At 25.6% G+C, this 22,268-nt stretch overlaps 1 protein-coding gene across 1 annotated transcript; it reads right to left on the reverse strand.

Moving 5' to 3' along the window:
• Positions 1-2,882: 2,882 nt before the first annotated feature.
• On the reverse strand, positions 2,883-7,949 carry LOC110652549 (transcription factor SRM1). Its single transcript, XM_021808156.2, has 2 exons — positions 7,414-7,949; positions 2,883-3,476 (listed from the first exon to the last, which is right to left on the reverse strand). Exons 1-2 carry the CDS (start codon positions 7,788-7,790, stop codon positions 3,140-3,142), a joined length of 714 nt encoding a protein of 237 aa, XP_021663848.2. The 5' UTR covers positions 7,791-7,949; the 3' UTR covers positions 2,883-3,139.
• Between the last annotated feature and the right edge of the window lie 14,319 nt (positions 7,950-22,268).

Consider the following 22,268-nt stretch of genomic DNA (forward strand, 5'->3'; position numbering starts at 1 on the left):
ATATGAATACTCATTAAGATAATTTGAGGATGTTACATTTATTGGGTAGGAGAAAAGGTCACCCATGTGAGAGCTTTTCCATTAAGCACAACGGCCAGATCCATGGCTCTTTTATGTATCCAAAGGTACGGGCATGGGGTGCTAGCATTCACCAATTTGCCATAACTCAAGTGGTACTATGCCTCATCCATTAGTACTAACAAGGCTAACAGGGTAAGTGTGATCCATGTGATAATGCACTGTAATGCAAAGAAGTTTAATAAAGGAATAATATTAGACTTGTAGAAACACAATGGAGTAACTATCCATATCCCTAGTGGAGTTGCCAAAACTGTGGGGGTCATGTGGCTTGAGGGAAAAGATCATCTACTGGGATCGCATGAAGTGCATTAGGTAATGCTTTGGAAAGATAATGGAGTCATATCGATCTCACTTAAGTACCACTTCCTTATATAATATTTACTTGATATGTAATTTATAGAATCTTAATAGAATCGAGTCCACTGGTAAGTACCGTCTTCCCATAACACTACCATGACACTAAGAATTTTCGCCATAAAGTCATAAATAGACTAGAGTCACCCATTTCTATAGAGGTAAGAATAGTATTATTTCTTGACAATATGCATATTACGAGTCATACACTACATCTTTTTCGAAAAAAGGAAATTTTTGTATGAAAGAGGAAAAACATAGAGCTCTTAGGATCCTAAGCTATGGAAAATATATGAGAAAAAATAGCATTGTCTTTTTCTTATAGAATAATTTCATCTGTTAACATGGTTGGGATAAATGCATTAAATCATGATATGTACATTAATCTAATAGGCTATTATTAATATGTAGAAAGTAGTATTCTAAAAATTTGCCAAAATAAAGCGGATATGAACAAATTAAAATCATTATGGCAGAATCAGCAAATTAAGCATCATAAAAAATAAATGAACATAAACAAAAAGCACAAAATTAACACCTATAATAAATAAATTAAGAAGAAGAAATACGTAGCATACCCAGTCTTGAAGAAATAAAACCAAAACTCAATCGTAGAAAAATAAAAGAAACACAAAATGAGAAAAGAAATAGAAGAACAAAGAGAAATTAAAAGCATTTACAACCATACAAAGCAATTATGAAAACTTACAAAAATTGCATCAAAAGTGTGGGAGTTCGACATCATTACACTAAAGGCATGCTTAAAAACAATGGTGATTTAACTATTTACCAACAAGTACTCAAAATGAGGATGGAAGCAACTAATAGTATATGCAAATGAAAAGAATAGGAAAATCACTGTTACCCACCAAATCAAGGAGAAGAAAAGTCACTTGCAAACGTGAATGAAAAAATGTGAAAGGAAGGGAAAAAAAAAAGCAAAAAAATCGTCAAAAATGGTGACCCAAAAGATTAAATTACATATGAAATATTAGGAAATTGTCACTGAAATAAATATTATTTTTTCCCAGGAAAATAAAGCTTTCTGGGAAAACCTTTTTCTTAGATTTTTTATGGAACTTTTTTTTCTTGAAAAATATATATATTTTTTAAAATTTCTTTTTGAAATTTTTTTTTTATTGAAGAAGGTGTTTCTAAAATTCTAATTCTTTTTCTAAGATAAAAGTTAGTTTTAAAAAAATTTATTTCAAGAAATAAATTTTCTAACAGAAGATATTTTAAAAAATTTTATACATCAATCTTCTTTTTAAGATGCTAAAAAATATGAGCTTATTTGAAATTTTAATAAGAATTATTTAATTAAAAAAAAACTAATTTCAAACAAAAAGACTATTTAATTAACTAAAAGAAATTATAAACGGAGTGATTACTTAATAGCAAGGCTTTTAAACTCGATCTAATTATTAAACTCGATCTAATTATTAAACCAATAAATGCATAAAGTTAAGAGTTTAAAATTTAATCGCGGTTTAACTGATATATTATTAAATAATAATAACAATAATATAAGTTTATATGTTTTCTAAATATTTATTAAAATAAATTTAATTAAATTTTAATATTCAAATTTTTTAAAAAAATATTAAAATTTTAAATGACAAATTTAATAATTCATAATAAAATTTCTTAAAACCATTTTTTTTCGATAAATTTATTTGTACCAATGAAAAATAATATTAATATATTAAAATTATATAAGACAATAAATAAAAAAACAATTATTTAATAATTTAATTTAATACATTAATAAAATAAATTATTAATAATATTAATTATTTAAATTATAAATGAGTGAGGTTAAAATTTTTCATTTTTCTTTATAATAGTTATACATCAGCAGTTATTAATTATTTTATGTGAATAAAATAAAATATAATATAGTACAATGAAATTTGACAAAAGAAATGTTTTATACAATAATATAGTTGATATATACTATTTTATTATAGTGGCACATGGTTCTCTTTCTATGTTTTCATGCTGAAGTCAACCGGCTTGATTCCTTGAAAAACCCATCTCAAATCTGACGAATTTTTGGCTATCCAGTCAGTTGACGCCGGTTTATTCTAATTTACTAAAATTGAAGGTTTAATAGTTAAACTGAACCAAACCAAACTCCGATTTCCGGTTAGCCAGGTTCAACAGCTATGCTCAATAAAGAACTATATTATGTGATTCTATTTGACATAGCAATGCTTCCTTTAATTTTAAAAGGTTCAAAACTTTAAGAAAAAAGAAAATTTTAGAATCATATTATATTTTATTATTGGAATACTCAATTTGTCTAAAGAATGGCATTGTGCCCAACTAAAAAAAATAAAGCATGAAGAGTCCAGTTGCGCATTTCAGTATGATACAAGAGCTGAAGACTGAAGAGCCTCCAAACGCATTTGACTGAAAATTAAATGGCAACAAAGTCATGCAACTACACAATCAAAAAGCAGAATAAATATTTAATTTGCAATTAAATTGAATTTAATTCCTAAAATTTCAGCATATAAACTGACTATCCTATTTACTTTCTAGATTTCAAAGAAATTTCAAAGTCCGTGCCATCAAGTGCACTTCACTATGTTCCTAATCCTAATCACCTGTAGCTAAAAGAACATGAATAGACTATATACAAATTGGACGTCAAGCAAGCTGCAGCAATACATGCAGATTACTTTGTTACTATGAATCTTTACATAGGGAAGCCATAGTTTTGGTATCCCATTGGGTGTTCCTGATTAGGTAAATGATCTGCTTGGGGCATCTCTTGCAAAACAGAGGGCTGGTTAGCAGGGGCGCCTAAAGGAGGGTTCCAATTTTTATTAGCTGGCACAGGAACTAAGTTGCTATCGACAGTGGTAATATCATGGATGCTAGACCTCTTCCTCTCTTTCTTCACGGCATTCTGCCGAAGAAAGTACTTCTGGGCATGACTAGCTACCTGTGTTGGTGTTCTTGTCACCACCACATTCCTTGAAATGCTTCTCCAATCACCCTTGCCAAATCTTCTGAGTCCAATTAAAAATTTCCTGTTACAGTACAATAGAGAAAGTCGATTACGAATACATAGAAACAATATTTGGTATTTGGCAAAAATACAAGTAACATTTTTACATGTGCAATTTGGATGCACCAAGCATAAGTAGTAAAGCAATCACAAGAAGGCAATGCAAATATGCAGTAAATGTGGAATTATATGATAGGAATGGAATCAGGAAAAGGCCTAGAAGAAGGAAAGCGCCACAATTCCAGTTTGGGCCACTTCCCTTCTTCTGGGCCTTTTCCTGATTCCATCCCTATCAATATACTAGAACAAGAATCCCAGCTATAGACATAGCTATAGACATTCATATTCATTAAAAAGGACTTGAAGATCAGATTTCATAAATTTCTCTAGCAATCCCATGCATACATCTAATCTGAAATTCTTTTCTCCATGCTCTGTTCCAGCCCCTGGGGCTATTCACATTTTGAATAGAACCCACCAACCCAACTGGTCCAATCTAATCAAACCGACTTTTCGGTTTAAATGACAAGATCAGGTCGAAATGGTTTATTTACTTTTGGTTGGTTGATAGAATAATCTGTCAAAACCCGAGAAGCCCCAATTTTATCATCTAAACTCCTCTGCACTGATAGTTCTATGTCTCTGCAATCTCCAAAGTCCCCGACAGCTCCAAAAGAATTCCAGCCTTCCCGCTGCCACCAAGCCACACCCTCTATGCTCACAGTTAATTTCTCCCTCTTTCTCTCATTGCTTCTCGCCCACTCCACTCTACCAAAAGAAACCAGATCTTACTTCCTTGTTTATCTTATTGTACCCAAAAGCCACCAAATCTTACTGTCAGATCCTCTCTGGTAAGTTATTTCCCCCATCTCTTCTCTTTATCTCTATCCGTGTGTATTCATATCCAAATATGTTTTTGGATTGATGGGTAAATGACACAAATTTCTGATGTGCCGTTTCCCAAGCATTCACAGTTAATCCAGCCATTTTATTGCTTAATTTTTCCAGTTCATTCTTTCTGCATGCAGTATCTAGAGGAAAACAAATCATTGATTTTGAAGATTGTTGAGAGCCAAAATTCAAGGAAACTCAGGGAAGTTCAAAGTAAGCACTAGCTTTTTTAGTTCAAATTTGAAATTTTTTGTTTCATTTGCCTTCGATGTTGGATGTTGTACGTCAGCTTTTCTAGTTCATAACTGTATCAGATAGAGCTCAACAACCTTGCTTGTCATTTTCATTAAGCTAAAACAAAAATTGGTATAATTACGTTTCTTCACTGTAATTGAGTTGTTCTTATTATTATTATTATTATTATTATTATTATTATTATTATTATTATTATTATTATCATTTAGGTTTGTGACTCTTGAAACCTTATGCATTTGGATTCTTGAATTTGTGGGTTAATCTTGTCCTGATTGTTAAATTTTTCCAGATAGTTTGAGCGGTTATGGTCTGCTTCTTTTAATTGTTTTCTCCATCCTTTTTACTGATGGTAGAAAGAGAAGTCTTTTTTTTTTCTTTTTTTTTTCAGGGAAAGAGAAATCAATTTAACTTAGGAATTTGGCACTTTTTCATCACTCACCTGAATTCTGCTTTTTATGAAATACCCAGAAATTGTTTTCAGTTAAATTTGCTTTAACACTGTTTTTTTTTTTTTTTTTTTATCTTTTCAGTTTTTGCTAGTTTTGCTTTGATAATGCATCTTCATGCTAGTTATATTTGAATGGTGGGTTGAGTTGGCATATATTTAAATCATAAATCATAAGATTTCTATATTATTCTTTAGTTGATAAATAAGGTTTGTTTAGATTTTAGAATCACAAATATCGGTTTATCTGTTCTTTCAGGCTTTTGTTAGTATGTCATGAAATCTCTAACTTGGGTATGAATAGTGAGTTTATGATGCATTATATATGGATTTTGGCTTTGTTTTTATAAGTTGATGTGAGTGAATGTGGATTCCTTCAGTTTCTTCAATTTTCTTTTCTTTCACTTTCACCTTCTGTTTCTTTTGAGTTTGAATCTGCTGTTAGCACTTGCAATTCATATTTTGGTTTGGTACTTTTAGGTCATAATCCCATGTCATACAAATCTAGCCCGCTGTTGGCACTTGCATTATACAGCAATACTCGATCATTGATATACAATGATCTAGCCTGATGAGGATATCATCTAATGCATAATTACCCTTAAATATGAGTTGAAAAAAGATATAACCTTTCATTTAAAATTAAATTACCGAAATTATGTGAAAATAACAATTCAAGAGTTGGGCTGTACTTGTCATCAGCTCTACCATAGACACCAACCTGCCTGATCTAGCCTAATTAAGTGGGTCTGCTAGGAAGCCCTAGTCTATACCAGGCCAGTTCTGGTCATTATAAGTTTTGAACAAAATTTTTATTACTTTTATGAAAGTAAAAATTTTTAATGTAATTTTTTTTTTAACATTTTTGAATTTTTATAATTTTTTATTGTTTGAAAATAAAAAAGTACAATTATTTATCAGTATTACTTTTCTTATGTATTTAAATATTTTAGATTACAACAAGACTTATCTACTAATAATTGCTACTGTTTCTACATTTTGTTCCATTTTTCTTAATTTGTTATAAATTCATTTTTTTAGTATTATACTAACATTTATCTAACATATATTGTGTTATGTTGTTCTTTGTTTTTTAAAAAAAATTTCCAAAGTTATGTCAACCAACAGTTGGAGAGTAGTGGTTTACAGAATTTAGAAGTGTTGACTTTATAAATTTAATAGATTTTAATGGTGCTTTTATCACTCATTTTAGGCAATGTATATTTAAATTTTACTTTATTTTTCTATTATTTGAAAATTTAATAGTCATATTATTTTAAATATGATAATTTATGGTGAATTAATTTTTTACAATTATTTTAATGTATCTTATTGTATAATAATAATATTTAAATTCTATTAAAAATATCACATGATATAATAAGAGTAATATGCAAAAAAAAAGTTATTTAAAATATTTTTTATAATACAAAAAATTCAATTCACCTCAGCAGCAAGTCAGCAAGCCATCATGGCCAAGATACCACTCATCCAACCAACTCAATCCAGTGAATTTAACTGTCAGGTTGGTTGGGTTACATTACAGGTCGGTTTGGAGCCAAATTTAATCGAAACCGACCCATGAACAACACTACTAGTTCTAACCCAGAAATGTGGAACCAAAAACACAAAAGAAGTTGAAATTAAACTATATAAATATGAGGTGTGTATGTGAACAATGAGACTTTCAGTAATTGCAATTTGCAGCTTTTCAAGCATTTATAATTTTGACATATAAGAGATTCTAAAATTTCAATAAAACGATAAGATCTACATATCATATCGATTGTAAAACAATTATATTCAGAACTTTATTTTCACATTTCCATAAGTGAACAGGATTTCTAGATTTGCAAAATTGATGAAGTGTGACATCCAAAATGTCAAATATCAGCACAATTTACCAAAGTATGCAAATAAAACAAACAAATAACAGGACTATCTGCCAAGAGTAAAATCAATAACCTTCGTATAATTCATAAACAAAGCAAAACAAGAAGTTCCAAAAAGAGTAATCAAACATAAAATCAATAAAAATATTTTTTTTTATTATTTTTCTTTTCTTTTCCCTATTCTAATCAGGAATTGAGTAGTCTATCAACACTTCCAGGAAAAATAAAATCTACTAAAAAAAGTTGAGCACTCCCACAAGCAAAAAAACAAAACCCAAAACACAGAATTGCAAAACAACTAAAAAAAATATCGACAAAATATCGACAAAAAATCTCAAAACCCAAATGATAGAAATGCAATTTTCCTTTTTTAGTTATTTTCATCATCACCCATTCAATTGAACAAACAAATAAAACTCTTCATTTCCCACCATTTACTTTCAACAATAATAAATCGAACAAACAAATAATTATACCTGTGTTCTTCTTCCGTCCACGGTGTTCCTTTCTTTCTTTCGGCCTCGCCCAGCTTTGTTTTCTTGCCAAATGAAATCGACGCTGCCATGTCCGAGTCCCAACTCGAGTCAATAAAATCATCGCTGTAATCTGGTAACTTTACGCGCCCCGATTCAATTTCGGCAATATCATGAACCAGAACATCGTAATGCTCTGTCACTTCTTGCACCGATTTTCCTATATGATCAGCGATTTTTTGCCACCGATCAGGAGAATTCTCCGGAAACAGAATCAGTGCTTCCTCGAAGCGCTTATCCTCGTAGCGATTCCAACCAGGAATCATGGGGGAAGACGATGAGTGGGTCAAAATTGGACTGGACAAGCTGTCATGATTCATTGTTCTTTGACAAAAGATCGCTTTCCTGGAGATATCCTTTATGAGTTTGGTGGGAGATTTGAGCTGAGGTTTATATACGGATGCGTTTGTAGTTATCTGAATGCTGAAGAGGTTTTGAAATGTTGGATTAGTTTTGGACTTCCTTAGTTTGTTTTGGACATTTTGTCGTACAACGCTGAGGAGTTTTTATTTTAACCCATTTTTATTTATTTTGCATATTAGATTTGAGAATCTTGCACAAATTCAAATTTATAAAGAAAAAGTGTTCATATTGAATTCAAATTTTATATTTTAGATATTCTATTTATAAAAATAAATAATTAAATATAAATATTATATTTATATACTAATATTTATAAATTTTAGGATATTATATTTTAAATAATTATATTTTTATCAGATTATTAAATTTTTTAAACTATAAATTATGAATAAAAATATTTTTATATAAATTTATTAATTAAAATATATAAAAATTAAATAAATTAAGATAATATTAAAATAATGATAATTGAGTTTGAGGTGGATATATATATATATTTTTAGAAATAAATTTAAAAATATAATTTTTTTGAGGCTAATATATAATAAAATATTATAAAAATATTTTTATAATTGTACTCTATAAGGTTTAATACCTTAAAAGTTATTAAGATTTACATCATTGTTAATATTATTAAATATATCTCATCTATATAAGTAACTCAACAATCATTTATCAATCGATTATATATGTGAATGAATTAAAGATGTTACGGGTAAGGTAGAGCTCATGAACTGATTGTTAACTTGACTAATGGGCTAAAGAAGTTCTTTGGCAAGGGATTGGGTTTAGGCATACAAGCAAACGAGTATTGTTAATTAAATTTGTTAATGCTAATTTAAGGATAGAGTTAAAAAAGGTTTTTTAGTAGTTGGTTAAACTAACTTTTCATTAATTTTTTATTTTTTATTTATTATTTAATTGGTTATATTAATTAAGAAGTGATTGAGTTGGAATCCATTCACTTTTCCCGTTAAATTGCCATGTGAGATGAAAAATAAAAAATATATATTATACTTTTAATTTTAATTTTATTAAAAAAATTTAAATTTATTAAGAGTCATATGGATATTAATTTTTTTTAATAAAATTAGGATTAATTAATTTTTTATTATAAAAATGTATTGTTCTAAAAAAAAAAAAGTTCAATGCCTAAATTTAAGAATGGTTAATATATAAATACCTATATATAAATGAGAAATTTTTTAACAAATAGGGGTCAATTGATCCCTCTTTCTTGTGAATACATTTATCACTTAATAATTTAAGATAAACTTCAATCAGTTTAGAGCGAGTTTTGAATATTAGAATGATTAATTGGATTTAAATTTATGTTTCATATAGTGATTTTTGTAAGTACCTCTCTTTTTACAGTTCCTATTTGAAATATAAGCAAAATAATATAGTTCAATAATAGCTGCATATTTGAAATATAAGCAAAATAATATAGTTCAATAATAGCTGCATATATATATTAAATCAAAAAAATTTACGTTTGACTCTCTCCTCTTTAACGTATGTAATAAAAATAATGATAATAATTTAACATTTTTAATTTTTTAGGAGAAACAAGTTAGTCCTTAGGTACGTTTTTATTGAAAGAGTAGTTATAGAATTCGTTGTGGCTGGTAAATTAAAACTGTAACAATTTAATTCATCACATTTATTTATTTTTTTAAGTGTTTAATATTTATAATTTTAATATTTGTAATATTTTAGTCCCTTGAATTTGAATTTACTATTTTGATTATGATTAATTAACGTTGAATTTAAAATAAAAATTATATTACCAGAAACATATCTTAAAGAATTAATTCCTCATAAAAAATAAAGAAATTGATTTTTAATTTTTATCATAGTTCAGAAATTAAATTATAAAATACTTAAAAATCTATTATTTATTATTATAATTATCAAAGACGTTTCCTTGCTGATGAACAAATTAAGTTAATGAATGACTTTGCATATAATTCAAACACATGGAAGTTCTATAGTAAGAATTCCTCTCATTAGAGATTTTTTTCATTATTTTCTTATTAAATTTTTTATAAATTTTTATATAGGTTTGATAGTTAAATTAATTGCACTAACAATCAATAAAATAAACACTTAAGTTTAATTTAATAAAAATTTTGATTATTAATTTTTTAATTTTATTTCATTGATAAAATATTTATTTGATTTGGTAGTAAAATACTTATTATTAGTCATTTCAATGAATCTATTAATTATAATAATTAGTTCTGTCATTATCTCAAAAAAATTATATGTAAAGGAATTAATTTGTTTGATATATTAGTAGGTTTATTTTAATATATTATTGAATAAAATGAATATTATGGTAAGTTGATAAGATAGCCGCAACATAAAATTTTTGATATTGTTTGTTTAAAATTATTATAAAAAAAAACATAACATAAAATAATTTAAAAATTATATATATATATATACTAGTTTTTTAAACGTGCTATGTACGTTTTTTATATCCGTTATTCGTAATTTAATTTATTTTTATATAATTTTTGTTAAATTTTTATATATGATTATAAGATTAAAAATTATTACTTCAATATAACTACTAAAAAATTAAATAAATAAAATTTAAATAAATAATAATTGAATTTAAAAAATAAAAATATAAATATAAAAATAATAATTACCTTTTGATAACAATTATGATATTTTTACCTCTATTTTTAGTTTTAAATATTGATATGATATGAATTATTTTTATTGAGTAGTGAAAATTGAAATAAATTAATAGTCAAAATTACAATCGAAAGAGAAATTAATAATCAAAATTATATTACGTTAACTGATTTAACTCAACTTTGACTCTAAAATAAAAAATAAAACTTTTAAAACCATGCTAAAATTATTAAAAAAAATTAACTGTAATTATAAAAATTTGAAAAAAAAATTAATATTAAAACCTTAAACTACATATCATCATTTACTATTAATAAAATTGTTTATGAGTTAGGATTTTTATTTATATAAGTATTTTTTGACTTAAGAATTATAATAAGACTAATATTTTAATATATTAATACAATTTATTGTAATTTAAAAAATTGTAAAATAATTTAATCATTTCATAGGTTCTTCCATTAATATTTTTATATTTATTAATTAATTATTTAAAAAAAATACAACACTATAATTAAAAAGTTAGGTTAATGACTGAATAAATTTTTATTATTATTAATATATATATATATATATATATATATATATATATTTAATTTTAAATACTTCAATTTTTTAAAATTTTTAATTTACCTTGCATAGAATTTTATATATATATATATATATATATATATATATATATATATATATATATATATATATTTGATGAAAAAAGTTGTTATAATTATATATTTAATTTTAAATACTTCAATTTTTTAAAATTTTTAATTTACCTTGCATAGAATTTTATATATATATATATATATATATATATATATATATATATATATATATATATATATATATATATATATATATATATATTTGATGAAAAAAGTTGTTATAATTATATATCATATATTAATTTTATTCTTTAATATAACTCAAAATGCTTATCTATTTATATAATTAAATAAGGTTAAAAGACTTAAAAAATCAAAACTTTTATGTCAGTTATCAAATTTAGTAAAATATTTTAATTATATCAATTTAATCATAAACCTTTTCGAGTGTTTTAATTTTAATAATAAATTTAATTAAAAATAATTAACTTATCAATTGGTAAAAATAATTCAAATTTTTTCATTTGTTATAAATTTTAGCTACTCTTTTTAGTTTTATTAATATATTCAATAATTTTAGTATTTTTGTTAATTTTATCAAACCTCATGTTGATAAAAAATAATAAATAAATAATTTATCTAATATTATTATACAAATTTTTTATTTTTTTTCTCTTTCTTTCTATTTACACTTTTAATTCATATTTTTCCTATTATTTTCTTTCAAATTTAAGGCATAAAAAACAAAATATTTAAAAACAAAGTATGAACAAATAATAAAATCAAAATAAATGTAATAATAATTTTCAAAATGATAGATAAACTAATTAAAGCAATATTTTATATCAATTTAAAAATAATTACTAAAATTAATATAAAAATAAAAAATTAGCTAATATTAATAATGTATGCAAATATTTAAATTGTATTTATTAATCAAATAATCCAATTAGGCTAATATAAGCATTTAAATTTGATATTATGATTTTTTATTATTTTTTAATATACATTAAAATTTTTTTATTTTAAAAAATTAATTATCCAAATAAATACTAAATAATTTTCATGAATAGTATTTTTTAAAATTTTTTTATATATTTATAAATTATAATATTTTATTAATGTAAAGAATAAAATTAATTTGAAAATAGACTATTTAATTAAAAAAATTCTAAAAACTTTTCTAATTTTATTTAAATTTTAGTTGATTTTATTAAAATCATAAAATTAGTGTTAGTTTTATTCTATTTACCTAAATTAGTTTAATTTTATTCTATTTACCTAAATTAGTCAAAATTGAAATGTAACTATAATAATTTCATTAAAGTTTTCAATATAAATTATTTTTTTAATTTATTAAATTAAACAATAATTTAAGATTATAAAATTATTTATTTTTACTCTTATTGAAAATGAAGTAAATAAAATTTGTTTCTATATAAAAATAAAATTTAAATTTGATTAAAGTTATATTTTTCTAATATAAAAAATTAAAAAAGGTATAAATTTATAACCAACAATATAGTTTATCTACTTGAATTCGATTAAAAATGTAAATTCTTGATTTTAATAAGTAGTTAATGCCATTTTTTTTTTAATTATATATATGTACTTATTAATTTTATTAAAATAAATTAAATAATTTTTAATAAATTAATAATACTTATAGAATTATAATTACAAAATTAATATATTATGAATTATAATATATTTTTTAGTATAAGTAGAATTATTATTAAAATAATATTAAAATTTTAATTTATATTAATTATTATAATATTAAAAAAATAAAATCATTAAGTATTTAATAATAAATATTTTATTGCTAAAAAGTACTAGAGATAATATAAAATATTATAAAATTGGCATTTTAAAGGATTTAGCAATAAAATTTTTGTTGCTAAAAGATTAGCGATGATAATGCTTGAGCAGCCAATATTTTTTACAGTAAATGGTATTAGCGACGATTAGCATGTTATTTTTTTATATGTATTATTAGCGATGAACTATTTATCTGTTGTTATAAATATATTTTTTATATTTTTATAAATAATAGATACATAAATAATATTTTTTTTTATTTTTATTTTTTATTTATTAATTTGATATTTTAATTAATTATTTTTATAAAATTTTATATTTAATTAAAATTAAATATAAGTAAGGTTAATAATTTTAAATTTATATAAATTTTAAAATTAATTTTAATAATAAAAATATAAATGTAATTAATTGATAGATTGATAATATTTTTTATTTTTTACTTATTAATTTTTTATTGTAATTAATTAATTCTTATAAAATTTTATATTTAATTTGTAATTAATTACTTCTTATAAAATTTTATATTTAATTAAAATTAAGTATAAATAGGATTGAGAATTTTAAATTTATACAAATTTAAAAATTAATTTCAATAATAAAATTATAATTATAATTAATTTTAAAAATAAAGGATAATTTGAGTAAAATTAATATTTTCTTTCACATATATATATATATATAGAGAGAGAGAAATGTTCCCAAAGCTAATATTGGCTTTGTACTTCTATGATAATTTGATTTAAGGTCGCACACAAATTTTATTTTTTCAAGAGGGATTTTTTTTTTTCCGATATTCACACGCAAGCTAATACTACTTGTCACACTAAATAAGATTTGATCGATACAGTAAGGCATCTTTATCTCCGAGTGATCAAAATATAGATAACCTAATTGTAAGGAACAAATACTCTTAATTTCTTCATTTATTACTATTAATTTTTTTTTTTTTTGTAAATGTGCGTTACACATTTTCTATATTCGTTATATGTATTCATAATTTAATATTTTTATACATAATTTTTTATTTTTTATATATAATATTATTATAATATATTAATTATTATTATAAGAATATAATAATTTTTTTATGCATTTATTATTTTTATATTAAGTTAATAAAAAAAAGTATAGCAATAAAAACAACATATTATAGAGATGAAAGTTATTATAGCATAATTTTATAATTGTAAGTGTTTGTTAAATATATAAATTTAAATATTTATTATTTTATTGGTTCATATATTTTTGTATTAAATATTTTTAATATAAAGTGTTGAATTTATGAGCACAAATTAGTTTTTACAATTTTATAACTTTTATAAAATATATATAATTAGCATAGAAAATTTAAACTTTTTTTTAGTACCATTTAAGAGTTTATACATATAATAGTAAAATATATTCAATTTGGTATAGTTTCATGTAACGTTGATCTTTCTTTATTTTTAATTATTTTTTATTCGATTTTTTTTTAATTTTGTTTAATAAAATTAATTGTGCACCCTATACCAATAAATATCAATATTATTAATTATTATTTAATGTGTAATATTTTACATAATTTTATATTTTCTTATGATAGAATAAAAATTTTAAAAATAAGATTGACAAATACATTAACTAATAAATTATTTATAAATAATAAATTAATAATTAAAATTTTCTTTTTATATAAAAAATAAAAAATCAAAGCTAATAGAATTAAAAAAATGACGTTAGTGTATTATTATTATTTTTAATTAGAATGATTATAGTAAAATCGTATAGATAATTATTCGATTTGTAGTAAAACTCTTTATCAAACTAACATATAATGTATTTTTAAATTTTTTATAATTATTTTTTTAGAAGTAAATATTAAATTTCAATAAAAAATGTTAAATCCAAATAAATTGAAAATCTATTAAATGAAATAATGTTTACATTCATATGAAAATTGTACTCTTTTTAAATTAAAATATCACTTTATGTTTATATTTAAATATAAATTTTTGAATTGAAATAATAATTTTATATTCAAAGTATGATTCCTAACTTTTTAATAGGTATTTACTATTTGCTAAATTAAGATAAAATTAAAAAATAAAAATCATTATATTTTTTTCTTATATGTACACATATTAATATTTTTAAACTTTTAGTAATGTATCATGTCACACCCTATTCATCCGTAAGATGTAACATGATCCCGTAGTATACCTAATAAATTACCATACTTCGCCTACCGATAACTCATTAAATATATTACAAGGGATTTTAAATCAATTTTCGTGAAATTTAAATCATCGATTAAAATCTGGTATTATAAAAATTTTTCAAAATTTCGGCAGAGTGCCTGCTGTATTTTGAGAAAATAGTTCTTCAAACCTGAAAAGGAAAACACTCCCAATATAATTTCTCAAATACAACTCCAATAAACTTCATTTTATCTCACAATTCAAATCTCAATAATCAAATTAATTCATTTTCAAACCAACCTCATCATAAAAGAAATATTTCATTGATTACAAGACTCAAAAATTAATTTTACAAAACTATATAGGTAAATGAAATCTCAAATTTACATTACAATAATTTACATTTAATTACATACTAAAATATTTTAGAAGAGTTTTTATACAACTGCTCAAATAATTTACATACATATTATTACATGCATACATCAAACCTATGTACATGGGTATACCTATGATATACCTGGAGCTGATCTGAATGTGTCTTCAAGGAAGCTTACTCAACTGCTCTATGCTCTTTTCACCTGCGACAGCATACAAAGCTATCGCTGAGTGGTGAACTCAGTAGTGCACAACTATAATTTAAAACATGGTACAATATACATTGACAAAATTATAACAATTAATTTGAAAATCTCGAAATTCAATAAAATTTCAAAAGTCAAAATCTTCGTAACCAACAATATAAATTATTGGTTAAAATGACTTTGAGCAATAAATTCAATTTATCAAATCACAACTGGATATTTACTATTCAAAAATCATTCTTTATCTCACTAACTATGCAAGACTAATCCGAAAGGGCCATATCCGGAGTGATTCTAACTCCCTATGGTCGGGGAAGTCGAATCAGATTCTAACTCCCTATGGTCGGGGAGGTCGAATCATTGTGCACAGTACACATCACAATAATGAAACTTCCGAAAGGGCGATAACAAAAAAAACTTAGATCTAACCTTTAATAAGAGGAGAATCTAAGCCTGTGCACGTACCATGGTAATCAAAACAAAGTTAACTCCATTGTGTGACACCTCTTACCTGTTTACAGTGTAGCCAAACAAGATATGCTACACAGTGTGCCGGAGCACCAAATCACATTTCAAGTCAATTTACCCTTTTTACTTATTTATTTACAATTTTTTATTAATCTAAATTTTTCTGCAAATTTTATAGAAAATCCGGTAAAGTGCCGGCTGTAAATTGGAAAAACAGTTCTTCTGAATCTGTTAAAAATACTTCTAATAAAATCATCACATCATTCTCAGTCAACCACCAATATATTCTCAATAATTTCTCAAATAATTTCAGTATCTCAAAATTAAATTCAATTCATATCACAGTCAACTCAATGAGAAATGCTCACATTGATTACTGAACATAGTTCATAGATAATTACATCAAAAGCATAATTACATGAGTTTATAATATATATTACAGAAGTTTATAAAATACAAAATATCAAAATATCAAAAGTGGCCTAATTTCCTACCAAATGCACTGCAATGTGAGGTGACTCTGGACTCAGTATGCAGCTCTGAAAGTTTACCCTGTCTGATGTCTGCTGGGCTCCCCAGCTATGTCTACAGTACCTGCACGTGGCAAAAGCGACGCGCTAAGCAATTCTGTTTAGCGGTGACAATACAAAATAAAATAACTAAAATAACATAAATATGCAGAATGTAGATTTATATTTTTGGTAGACTTAATTTCCGGCATATATTGCAGTATTATTCGATTAAAATTTTATAAGATTCATTATCATTGCCCGAGTAACCCATACTAGTCGACTGGACTGGATAAATGGGTAAACTGGCACTGGGTATTAAGTACGTCGGACCATCACACCATCGGTCACATTGTGTCTCCTGGTGTGCAACAGAATAGCTAATAAGCTGTAATAATCATTAAGGATATAATTCAAGTATAATAACTCAATTAACATAGCCAAAGGCTATTTTATCACAGAATGGCATGAGAGGCCATGAGAGGCCATGGCCACACTTATTCAGCAATATATTCTAGATTGAGAATTAATAAAGCTAAATAATATGTTGTAGAAATGAATAATGAGATTGATAATAAGTAGAAATCTCATTATAGCTACCATTAACAGTACTGGAAGCTTTTACCTCATAATAAAACACTAGTAATCCAATCATAATTAAGAACTATCTATGGAGCCAAATTTATGAGAAAAGCTCAAACTAAGAGAGATTAGCCCATAGTTAGAGAAAATTGAAGAATAGGCCTATGGAGTATGGATGAGTCCACTAGCCTAGGCCATAACCAACGTTCTCATGCCCAAATTAGTTCTTAAGATTGAAGGTTGTTATTAATGAGTTTCAAAAGTAAGGAATGTGAGATTTTAGGTAAGCTGAGAACTAGAAATCAAAATTTTATATTGTAACTAGCTATTATTTATTGTCAGTCGTTAATATTTACTTTAGATTAAAAGAAAATGAGAGAAAAAAAAGGAATTATTTTGATTTTCTCTTTAAATTAAAAGATAAGTAGAAAAAATATTTAAAATATAAATTCATAATTTTTATATTTTTTAAAATTAAAAATAAAATTTTAATTAAGCCATATTTAAGGAAAATGACTTTCATTTTTTTTTTTTAAATTTTTAAAATTTTAATAATCTTTTTAAAATATGAAAATACTAATACATTTATAAAATAAATATATATTATTAATTTTAATAGTTAATAATTAGTAAACAACTGACAGCTACTAAAATAACTAACCGCTACTAGAACAGCTAATATTACCGAATAAGCCTTTAATCATAAAATTTTCAAATAAGTTTGAAAACTCAACCATATTAGAATTAATTTTAATATTAGGAGATATTAAATTTAAATTTAAAAAAAGTTTAATGCCAATAATTTAAAATAAAAAAGGGTAATGTTAATTAACAAAAATGAAGAGAAGAATAAACGAAAAATAGAGAATGAAGGAAAATGAAAAATTGAGGGAGATTGAGAGTGCAGCTGGTTGATTTACAAACAAAAAGGAGTGGCTTTTATTTTACCAAGTGTCTCCCTTTCTTTGATCAATGCATAATTATTCCATAAGTCCTTTTGTATTTAGAAAATTCACTTTTATAGTTCTTTGTCTTTCAAATTCCTCCATTTTGACCATACTTTTAAATTTCCACTTCATATAATATTTTGGCACCATCCTTTTTGTGATCAATGTTATTTAATTTTTTTAATATTTATTTATTTAATAATGTAACCTAAATTTTAAACTAAAATTTTTTCTTGTCAAATATGTTTGCTTATTTTTATAGGTTATATTTCTAACTATCAATGTAACACCCTCCCGGTAGCAACTCCGTACATTCTACTGTTCCGGTGACCGGTGTCGGTCCGGACAGCTAGAACGTCCGGAAAAATATTTAAACTAAAGTCAGGAACCATAATTAACTCAAATATTAATAAGAAAAATTTAGTAAAAATTTTAGAAATAAAATACAACCAAGTTAAACGAGCCGGTGCCCTAGCGATGGGTAACCCAGAGGGAAGTTGCGGTTCTCGCAACTAGGAGCCCTAGACCCGGGGAAAAATTCATAAAATAATTTTTGGGACTCCAGAGAAGGGTCATTGAGGTTCCTATGGCATTAGAATGCCAAGAAAATACTTAGAAAAATTTTTCAATCGGTACAGACAATTTTGACCCGTTAAGCCAAACGGAGGGCATTTTGGTCATTTCACCTTCAGAGACGATTTTTGGCCGACTTGTCCAGTTAAGTAAATAATTAATATGACATAAAATATGAATAAACATTACTAAAAATTGAATTGAAAATGAGTAGAGAAAAGAAGAAAAAAAAAATGAAGGAAAATGCTTAATTATGACATCACCATGATGTCATTTAAATGCCCTCCACTAATCACCATTCAACAACACAACAAAGACTCTTTAAAAAGAGAAAAATGGCAAATTAAGAAACTAATTTTCTGGTTCTTCTTCTTCCTCAAAACGTGAACCTCCCCTCCATAACCCTCCATGAAAGTTTCTTTTAATTACTTCCATTTCCCATGAAATTCCACTACTAAACCCTAAGTCACCTTCATTAAAACTTGTCCACTCATCTTGGGAGAGTGTTTGGCAGCCTAGAAAAGGAAAGAAAGTGAAGATTTAACTTGGGAAAAATCTGCCACTTAAAGGTTAGTGCATCTATACACCTAAAACTCCTTACTTTCGTGATTAAGGACTTGAATTTAGTGAGAAATTGTAGTTTAAATGAATAAAAGTTGTGTGTATGGCCATCATAAATTTCGGCTGTCCTATTGAAGGAATAGAAATGGAGTGTTTTGATGGACTTAAGGTGGATTAGAGGTTATGTTTAAACCATCTATGCATGTGGTTAGTGAATGGGTTAGTAATTAAGGTGTGTTGTGAAAACCTATAATGGGAACTAGGGTTTTAAGGGTGAAAATTGGACTTGGCATTTGAATTGATTAATGGACATTCTAATGGTCAATTAGTGACCATTTAAGGCAAGTTAATCATAATTTGAAGTGAGTTAATGCATGGCAAAACTGAAATGGAAGGCTGCCTAAAGACAGCAGAAATGAGGCTGAGATTCCAGCCCACTTAGACAGCCATAACTTTGGCTGTGTAGATCCAATTGGTGTTTGGCCAATTGGACATGAAACTAGGCTTATAATGGCACATTTTTGCTGCAGAAACCATGCCCAAAAGACCAAAGCAAGAGGACCAAAAGTTGGCCCCAATCCGGATACCCTGCAACAGCACCTGCAGAAATGACCAATTGAACAGTAACTGTTCATTTGGCCATAACTCACTGTAGAAATGGTCAATTGACCTGAAATTTTTGCAGCAAACCTACCCCAAATTATGACCAGAACCTAACCCAAATGGCAGTCACAGTCACTGTTCATTGTACTATAGATTTGATAATTCTGCAGTTTTTCCAATCCGGCCAGCTGTGGTTTTTTGACCATATCTAGGGCTAAAAAACTCCAAATGGAGTGATTCAAAAAAGGAAATTCAACTAGACAAAATAAGGAACAACTTTCATGTTTACCATTTCCTCAAATTCCCACTGCAACAGTGCTTAATAGAACAGTAAAGTTAAGCTTCAAAAACTGAAAATTCTGCTCTCTTGTGTTAAGCTTAGAAATGGTAATGGTAATCAATTCCAACAAGTTTTAAATGTAAAATGTGGTGCATTGGGAGTGTTAAAACCAATGTACCTATTTTCTATCCAAAAGTCAACATTTTTGTTTACCAATAAGGTGAATAGTGACACCAAAACTTGAAAATTCAAAGTTTAAAATTTAGAAATGCATCTAGGGGACTTTAAATTGCAATTGGCATTAATACTAGCAAATGTAAAACTCAAAATGTGGGATCTTGGTGTAATTAGAATTAATATATCCACTAAGTATGAAAAAGTCAACATTTTAGTTGACTAGTAAAGTGAATAGTAATCAAAATAATTAGTAAATTAAGATGAATACCTAGAACCAATTCTAAGCTTAAATGCTTAGAATTGTATGACAAATGTGGACTATGCATCCTAGTCAAAATTGTTAAAAAGAAATTAAGGCCATAAATTTGAAATCCATGAAATATTTATGGATTACTTGAAATATGAAAAATAAGTCACCAAATTGATGTGAATAATTAGTTAGGGCTTATATGCCCATCACAAATGGAATTCATAACATATTAATAACTCAACTTGAAATATAAAAATTGTAATTACATGAGTAGATTCTTGAATGTATAAATGAGAAAAGAAAAATGTTTTGAGTACAATGGTATAAAAGGATAATTGATGTGAATTGTGATCATATAAATGATCAAATGAATGTATGAATTATAATCGAAATTTATCATGAAATAATGAAGTCATAAAATACAATATATTAATATTTAATGATATTATGTGCCCTTGTATTGCCTAGACATGTGTGTCAGATTGGATAGTTTGGCATGCCAATAGGGTATTGTTTTAGCAATACTGCGAAAGGCTTTATGCCTGTATTCATAGCTTTATGCCTGTATTCATGGCTTTATGCCCGCATTCATGGCTTTATGCCAACATTCATGGCTTTTATGCCCGATTATGTGTTATCATGGCTTTTTAGCCATACTGACTGCATACGTGGTTGACGTTCCGCGTCCCATGGTATGACGGCCCGAGGCATAAGGTGTCTAGTGCCAACTACCCGTTATCCAGTTTAGTCAGCCTGTCATAGGTTACTTGGGCAGTGAAATTTATTGAGATAAGTTAAGAATATTAGCAATTTAAAATATTAGAAATTAAATAAAATAAATGAATAAGATGACCTAAAATAAATTAGAATAGTTATTTATTAGAAAGAATCGAAATGAACTGGACAGATATTAAAATTTACTTATTATGAGATAATCTGAGACAACCTAGCAAGTATTGGGAAAATGCTAAAAGATTAGCAAAGAAAATTATAAAATAAATAAATATTGCAAATGAGACTTATATAATAATATAAGCATAAATTTATTATTTTCAGATCATTTTTTTTTCTTGCACATTATTACTGTACATTGGCGAAATAAACGCTTCCAAAGAAGACTAAATTAGGATAAAACATATTAAATTTTAGAAACCGCATGTGAAGTATAAATAGATCTTAATTATTTGAATGATGTTTTATTTCTATCTTTATTTGTATATTATTTCCTTGTTCTATTATTGCACCACTAAGCAGCAATGCTTAGCGCGATGGATTTGTTTCCTCGCGCAGGTACTTTGACTAAGATTTTTGGAGTCCAGATCTGCAGAAGTGGCTGGAGTATTCAAGGTTGTCACCTCCTCAGCAATGCATGTAGATAGGGCCCATATAGATCATATTTTGTATTTAGTATAAAATGCTAGATATTGTATTATAATGTAGATTATGAGCAGGTAATTAATAGAAATGTAATGTAATTTAATAAATTAGTTTTTTCATATGTAATTAATTTATATATCATGTAAATTATGAAATTATGTAAATTAAAGAAATTTGAAAATTTTACTTATGTGATTTGAGCATGAATGAGATTGTATGGATTCGAAGACAGATTTGAAATATATAGATAATGCATGGAAATGAATATGAAA

The sequence above is a fragment of the Hevea brasiliensis genome, chromosome 8 (assembly GCF_030052815.1).
Source record: "Hevea brasiliensis isolate MT/VB/25A 57/8 chromosome 8, ASM3005281v1, whole genome shotgun sequence".
In the NCBI taxonomy this organism is placed as follows: Eukaryota; Viridiplantae; Streptophyta; class Magnoliopsida; order Malpighiales; family Euphorbiaceae; genus Hevea; species Hevea brasiliensis.